General features: G+C 34.4%; 1 protein-coding gene across 4 annotated transcripts; it reads left to right on the top strand.

Annotated features, from left to right (window-relative positions):
* The first annotated feature begins 2,078 nt into the window (after nucleotides 1–2,078).
* Nucleotides 2,079–6,177, top strand: LOC101218707 (exosome complex component RRP4 homolog). Of its 4 annotated transcripts, XM_031884890.1 has the most exons (9): nucleotides 2,079–2,425; nucleotides 2,526–2,582; nucleotides 3,249–3,405; nucleotides 3,504–3,605; nucleotides 3,702–3,747; nucleotides 3,937–4,026; nucleotides 4,197–4,262; nucleotides 4,558–4,623; nucleotides 5,396–6,177. In XM_031884890.1, exons 3-9 carry the CDS (start codon nucleotides 3,251–3,253, stop codon nucleotides 5,852–5,854), a joined length of 984 nt encoding a protein of 327 aa, XP_031740750.1. In that variant the 5' UTR covers nucleotides 2,079–2,425; nucleotides 2,526–2,582; nucleotides 3,249–3,250; the 3' UTR covers nucleotides 5,855–6,177. The 4 variants fall into 4 exon arrangements, with proteins under 4 accessions (XP_031740750.1, XP_031740749.1, XP_031740752.1 ...); XM_031884889.1 differs by lacking the exon at nucleotides 2,526–2,582 and having other exon boundaries at nucleotides 2,080–2,425; XM_031884892.1 differs by lacking the exons at nucleotides 2,079–2,425; nucleotides 2,526–2,582 and adding an exon at nucleotides 2,460–2,478.
* Nucleotides 6,178–7,805: the final 1,628 nt, after the last annotated feature.

The raw sequence follows: 7,805 nt of genomic DNA, 5'->3' as shown, positions 1-7,805 counted from the left end.
GGTAACATTTTCCTTTTCGTTTTATGTTTCCTGTTTCATATTTCTTGTCCCTTGTTCCCTGTTCCTTGTTCCTTCTTTAACAAGAAATATGAATGTGTTTGATAACTGTTTCTGCTTATTGTTTCTTGAAAAAAAGACATAGAAACAAAAAATGTGTTTGATAATTATTTCTTATTTCCTTATTTTCTTTGAGATTTATCATTTTTATTTTATTAATGTTATTTTATTCACATCCAATTCAATTAAACATTACACCACTCACTTTAATAAACCTAGATAGGAAGGTCTTCTAGTAATCTTATGGAGATTAAGATGATTGAGATCTAAAGGACAGAGCTGGCGAGGAGGAAGACGAAAACCCAAGATGAAGAGGAGGATTGAAATCCATGATGAAGAGGAAGACAAAGACCCACAACAAAAACAAAGATCTAGTGAAAACTCACAGCAAAAACCCAGATTCATGTGCAGAGGAAGAGGAAAACCCAAATCTGACGAATCAGAAGACGTCGTGTAGAGGAAGACGGTGAGATGCGAGGAGGAAGATGGCAAAGACAATAAGAGGAAGAGGAAGATGATGATTATTTGGAGAAGACGATGGAGATAAGAGGAAGACAAAGGAAACCATGTGGAGAGTGTTTATTTAGGGAAGAATATGGAAATAAGAGGAAGAAAAAGGAAATCAAGTGAGAAAATGAAAAAGTAAAAGAAAATAGAAAAATAATTGAGAAAAAGGAAAAGAAAACCAATAAAAATAATTGAGAAAAAAGAAAAGAAAAACGATAAAAATAATTAAGGAAAAGAAAACCAATAGAAATAATTAAGAAAAAGAAAAAGAAAAAGAAAGCCGGTAAAAATAATTAAGAAACGGAACATGAGAAACTACCTTTTTTTTGTTCCCAATAATTTATTATAAAATGGGAAACATTTCTACTTTTTTTAGAACGAGAAACATAAAATCTTACCAAACATTTCTGTTTTTAAAAAATGAAAACAAAAACAGGAAACAGGAAATGAGAATATTACCAAATAGACCCATTTCCGTTTTTTGTTTTTCGTTCCTTATTCCATGTTCTCGGTTTCCCATTCCTTCTTTTTTTTAGAACAAGAAAATGAATGTGTTTGATCATTGTTTCTGTTTCTATTTCTTTTTTCAATTATGTTTCTTGTTTCTTGAAAAAAAAAAAGAAACAGAAACAGAAAATGTGTTTGATAACTGTTTATTGTTTCTTAATTTTCTTTGAGATTTTTATTTTATTTTATTCACATTTAATTCAATTAAACATCAAACAAAAATATATGTCCTCCATTAAACATAAAACAATAAAATTATGAAACCTAGATAGGAAGATCTTATTATAATCTTATGGAGAATGAGATGAAGATTGAGATCTGAAAGACATAGCCCGTGAGAGGAAGACGAAAACCCACGACGAAGAGGAGGATCGAAACCCACGACAAAAAGAAAAACAAAAACTCGCGGCTAAAACATAGATATGGAAAAAACTCACAAATTTGACGAAAATCCACAACAAAAACACAATTCACGCAAAGAGAAAGAGGAAAACGTAGATCAAGTGAAGAGGAAGACGTGTAAAGAAAAATGGTGAGAGGCGAAGAGGAAGACAATGAAGACGATGAGAGGAAGAGAAAGATGATGGTTATTTGGGAAAGACAATGGAGATAAGAGGAAGATAAAGAAAACCACGTGCAGAGTGGTTATTTGGAGAAGAAGATGAAAATAAGAGAAAGAAAAATGAAATCACAATAGGAAAATGAAATAGAAAAATAATTGAGAACAAAAAAGGAAAATAAAACCAATAAAAAGAATTGAGAAAAAGAAAAATGAAATAATTGAAATAATTGAAAAAAAAGAAAAATAAACTAATAGAAATAAGTGAGAAACGAGAATGAGATAAACAAAATGTTATCAAATACGTTCGTTTCTTAAAAAATAAAAACAAAAACAGAAAACACGAAACGGAAACGGAACTATCCGGATGGTAAGAGCTAAATGATTTTAATTTGGAGTGAAGCAGAATATGATTTTTGTCTATATTATTAGTATTATTTTTCTAATTAAATAAAAAGAGAAAAGAGAGGAAAATCTACGGCCCTTCTCGTTCTCCTCTTTCTCCACGCACGCTGCCCTCCCTATTCACCTTCCAATTTCTTTTTTTTTCCGTCTGCCCATCACACCAGCCACCGCCGACCATTACGTCTTGGCCGCCGCAAGTCTCCGTGCATCATCTCAACCGTGTCTGACAAGTCGACTGTCTGATTCTTCAACTGCCGCTCTCGTCCGTAGTTTCGAAAGGTTTCGCCGCTGCAGCCGCGTCTCCCCCACTCGTCAGAGTTCGCCGGAATTCCAAGAGCTTGCCGACGACGTCAACCATCTCTCGCCATTCTTTAGCACGCTGATTCGCCCGTTAGTTTCATTCTATTCCAACCGTCTCTCTTCATCATCTCAGTGTTCATCAAGTAACAGGAGTTTGACATTTCTCACAATTGAAACTTGTTTCTTTTAGGACAAGCATTTCCAAATCTTCTTGTATAAGTCTTTGGCAATTGAGAGACTATTAGCGGTGAGATGATTGTCCAAATTCTTGTGAAGTATCCATTAGTGTCAAGCTCCCAGGCCCATATGTCATTTTAGAAGGTTTTTGTTTTCCTGAAAGTCTATTTGAAGGTTTCAGTATGATCGTCTAGTTTAGAAAGCTTATTTGACTGTAGGATTTTAGTTTTAAGAGCTTATTTGATCGGAAGATTTTGATTTTGAAAGCACTGTGTAGCAAAATTTCAACTGAAAGATTTGCAAACATTCGTTTTTTTTTTTTCGTTTAAGAATGTTTGGAAAGGGGACAAATTTTGGACGCTTGATATGGGGCTTGGTTATTAAGTATTTTTGTACTTATTTTTGCTTTTTCAAAATATTTTTAGATGAAGGATCCGGTAATAGTTTTGAAAATAGAAAAGTTTAACATTTTGGCCAAAGGCATCCTAGAAATTGTTTGTTATAAGTTTCTTCATCTGATTTGTATAAGTTGTAAATGTTTATAATTGATATGCTTCACATTGCGATTTTAGCCGCCATATATATTGGAAAATACTAGTTGTTACTCATTATTTGTTTGTTTGTTTTTTTATCACGTGTAATATCTTTGCAAATATTTTGTGATTGTATGTCATATATTGGTCATAAGAATCATGCAACACCACCATGTTCTAACCTAGAAAATTTCCAAATGCAGATATGAAAGGTTTACAACTTTCCTTGAATCATACCCAGAAGATTCGTCTTGAAAGAGCCCAAGAAAGGCTTAAATCTCTCTCTTCGAAGGGCAATTCTGATGCTTCTGTTGTAGTTGCTGATACTATTCCTCTCAATTACGAGGATGGTGTCCTCAAGTACATAATTCTTCATTACTTTTTTTATAATAGATGCTTGGATTGTGTACTCGTCAGTGGATTATATGCATTGTGCTATAATTGAAAATTGTATACAGGGGACATGGGACCCTTGACTTGAATGGAGAAGTAGTTGCCTCTATTTGTGGAGTGGTTGAGCGAGTCAATAAGCTCATCTATGTACGTGCCTTGCGTGCCAGGTTGTCCATGAACTTTGTAATTTGGTTTTTCTTGGCCCTTTTTTGGTCTATTGTTATGATATCTTTTATGATCTAATTGTCTGTACTGGTTATTAGATATAAACCGGAGGTTGGTGATATCGTAGTGGGACGTGTTACAGAGGTAAAACCAAACACTTGCTATTTATCTTTTTGGTTTTACATAAAGGTAACATAGAGATATTGGTGAGTAAAACAGACAAGAAAAACTTATTCTGGTGTCATGGTTACAACACTTCAAATAGGAAAAACATGTTACAATGCCCCTCCAGCACTCCATTTTTTTCATACCATCTGATGTGATCTTATTCAGGTTGCACCAAAACGTTGGAGATTGGATATAAATTATTGCCAAGATGCAGTTTTGATGCTTTCTTCGATGAACTTGCCTGATGGTATTCAGGTATTGGAGTATTCTCTTTTGTTATGAATATAATGGTGCTTACTGTTGCACCAGACTGTGAATTAGCTATGCTTTCTGAAATTTTTTTACTGCAACTGATTCTCTCTGTCTCTCTTAAGAATGGTTGTGTTTGTTGTAACGCCGGGTTAATTGTATTATTTTATTTCTAGAGAAGGCGAACTGCCGTTGATGAACTCAACATGCGGAGCATTTTTGAAGAAAATGATGTCATTTGTGTAAGTTTGATAGCCTTTACGTTCTTCTCTCATCAACGTATCTTCTACCAAATTTGTCACGTGTCATTCGTATAAGGTTTTCTCCTAGATTTTTACATTTTTAAGAATTAAACTTTCGCTTTTTTTTTCTTTTGGGGGGGGGGGGGGGGGGGGGGGGAATGTTAATTCTTAGCTAGCCGAATTTATGGTAGGCTATAAATATTTGTGGCTGGCCAGGCATCAATTTATAAACACTACTATGTTTATGCTTAATTTTTCATTTAAGGAACAATAACAATACCACATTCTTTCTCAGGCTGAAGTACGTGGTCTTCAGCATGATGGGCTACACCTTCAAGCAAGAAGCCAGAAGTATGGCAAGGTAAAAATGAGTCTCTTTCTTAAGCTCCTGGATGTTGATGTAAACAAAATAAGTTTAAAATCAAATTTTGTACGTCTCCCATCTCTTCATTGGTTTCTTAGGGGAGACCCCACAGAAAGATTCTTGCTACCATGTGAATACTGATTTATAGTCGAATAGACAAATGTTATGGGGAATTCTAGCTGTTAAAACAGATTGTGGAGATGATTATAAAGTTGGTGCACACGAATGAGGGAGGAAGCCTTGAAGGGATGCCACCAAGATGAAAAGAGGGATAGGAGGAGATAGCGATGGGTGGACAGAAAGAAATACGAAAGATGGTCGCAGAAAAGTGATTTTGGAGAATGGAAAAAAGGAAAAAAAATATTTTCTAACACGTGAATGGTTATACTAGAAATTATGTCTAATTGTTACAACCATGTTTTTTTTTTTTCTGAAAAGTTAGCTGAATTCTAAGTCAAATTTAAAAAACAAAAACAACTTTTTCTAGTTTTCAAAACATAGACTTGGTTTTCTATAACATTAGTAGGAAGTACATAATAACGTAAGAAATTTAAAGATGGAATCTGTGTTTATAGGATTTCAAAAACTAAAAACAAAAAAACATATGGTTACCAATCTATTATAAGTTCAAAATTTTGGAGGATAGCTGTATTTGAATATGATATCTTTCAATGCAATTGTTATTAAATTCCTAAAAGCTTTTATGGCATCATCTCATATTGTTTCTTCATGACTGTTATGATTAAAATTTGTGCATATTTATATCCAGCTTGAACGTGGTCAGCTGCTCACAGTTTCTCCATATCTAATAAAGAGACGCAAACAACACTTCCATCATTTGGAGCAATACGGTATTGACCTAATACTTGGATGCAATGGTTTTATCTGGATTGGGGAGCATGTTGATCCCAAAGTGGTGGATACGATGATAGAGGATCAAGTTGATAAACCTGAACAAAAGGGTTCGAAATTTGAAGGAACTTTTGGCAACCAAGTGCAAGAAGTATATACTCCATTAGAGACACGACAGAATATCTGCAGAACTGCAAATGCGATTCGAGTATTGTCTACCTTAGGTTTCATAATGACAGTAGAAGTCATCATGGAGATAGTTAATCTAAGTATTTCTCTAAACATTGATGTGCACGAAATGCTTGGCTCAGAGTTCTGTGTTCTCACGGCAGAAAAAGAGGTCGAACGACGTTCTTCGAGTAAGAAGAGGGGGTAATTTTGTCTTCTTTCAAGAATTGTGAGTAATTTGAATTACCAAAACCGTTTGATTTGCAGAGAAATTTAGTGTTATTGTATTTTGTTGAATTTTAGATTACCACCAGTTGTCGTATCAGTATAGAATACAATATGTCCTCAATTATTATGCTGTACGTGGTTTCATAAATGTCTAAGAATTACTTTTAGGATTTTACTATATGTCACATTTTTGGCTAGATTAATACTAGACGAAACTTAACTTTGTTAAATGTACTGTTACTGCTGATAATGGTATCTTATGATCATGAGGTGGATTTGAAAACCATCAGAAGATTGTTTGAAGGCAATTTTTTGTTTTTATTTGCTGGCCAATTCCTCCTGTTTGTGGATTGTCGTCTAAACAAGTATGAATTGTGGATCTTCATGTGTTGAATATACTGCTGCCAAGCCAATTTAGCTTTCATTATACAAGGACTTTGTCTTGTTACGAAATAATATTGTAATGGTTCTAATATTCATAACTTCATGATTTATTCAATTTCCATTATACGTTTTATAAATCTTTCAAATGGGTCACAGTACAGTTTTAAGTGTTTTAAGTTAAAAGACTTCGGTTGTTGATTGTTTCACGTTTTTATGTCATGTGTCAGTTGGTTGGTATTCGTATGATGTCAGCACAAACTATAAAGGTCACTACTACCAGATGGCGAACTAGAAGTATGCGATAAAGTGTGCACTTCTAGTCATGTGTTGCTATTCATTAGAATAAAACGATATCGTTCAAGTTTTCCCCGCGAAGAGAGACTACCTGGTAAGTCCAGAGTCGAGCATAAATAATTTCAAGCTCCTAGCTTATCTAATTGCGTTCAAAATCATGTTGTATAAACTGTGCAGTAAAATGTATGAACAATGTGTGAATAATCCTAGCTATTTACACTACGGTGCTTGGTGGTGCAAGGTGAGCATGGTAGGGTGGTGTGGCAAAAAGTGTCCTTCAACATAGGCAAGGCGAAAAAATAAAATGTAATTACTAGACAGACTAAATGATTCCTTAGCACTTAGAAGAGATTCAAGCAACTATTAATCCCGAATTAAGGCGAGCACCTCCAAGTGATATATCATACTTGCACGCCTCTTAGTATGCAAATACATAGGTTAAATGATGTGCTATATTTAATTATCTTAAATGTAGTGATAGTAGTTATTCCTGTATACACCTCTTAGTGTTTTTTACCACACATTGACCTCTCAGTAATGTATGACGAGGACGAGCTTAACGACAAGAATGCATTAGTACATTTTCTTTGTCACTTATTCAGCTAAAAATAGTCTCACCTATTTGGTGATGACGACCCCTAACTTTGTTCTTCTTTTGAATGAACATTGTTAAGATACTCAAACTTAACTGAACAAAACTCTTACTACACTCAATATAACTTTTTAAGTAGCGAAAATTTCATTCAATGTTGTCTAACTATTCTATCATACATATATGAAATAGACAATAGAGATGGAGGAGTGGAAGAAGAAATGCATTCCTTTCATACATAATATTTTAGACATTTGAGTCATAACATCCTGTTTATAAAGCATTACAATATTAAAGCACAAAAATGGGAATACAATAGAGATGTGACGCTCTAGAGTTTGATCTCTCATTCTCTTTAGCTCTAATTTCTGCCTATATGTGAAGGGGGTTAATAGAAGTAATGAATATCAATCTCTCTTTCTCTTGCTTTAAGCTCTCACCTAAAGATCAAGGTATGGAGAAACCGGAGAATGTAAAGAACTTGCTTTTTCGGTTAAATGAGCACACCCTAAAGGGGAGGGGAACTCTGTTAATATACTCAGAGTTGCGCTGACAAGTCGGCATGTGCAATTAATGCTTCTGAAAAGTTGAAATTATGTTGCGCCATCTGCCCCAGTTGTAATTTTCTGACATTCCTGCCAACCTCTTTTATTTGCTAGCG

The sequence above is a fragment of the Cucumis sativus genome, chromosome 4, assembly GCF_000004075.3.
Source record: "Cucumis sativus cultivar 9930 chromosome 4, Cucumber_9930_V3, whole genome shotgun sequence".
Taxonomy (NCBI): Eukaryota; Viridiplantae; Streptophyta; class Magnoliopsida; order Cucurbitales; family Cucurbitaceae; genus Cucumis; species Cucumis sativus.
The sequence above is the reverse complement of the archived record's forward strand: the minus strand, read 5'-3'. Positions and strand labels throughout refer to the sequence as shown.

Bases quoted from the DNA above. Each gene is read 5' to 3' on its own strand.
- LOC101218707 (XM_031884890.1), top strand. From the start codon at position 3,251: ATGAAAGGTTTACAACTTTCCTTGAATCATACCCAGAAGATTCGTCTT. The intron at 3,406-3,503 runs GTACATAATTCT...AATTGTATACAG, and splicing joins TACGAGGATGGTGTCCTCAA to GGGACATGGGACCCTTGACT. The intron at 3,748-3,936 runs GTAAAACCAAAC...GATCTTATTCAG, and splicing joins TAGTGGGACGTGTTACAGAG to GTTGCACCAAAACGTTGGAG.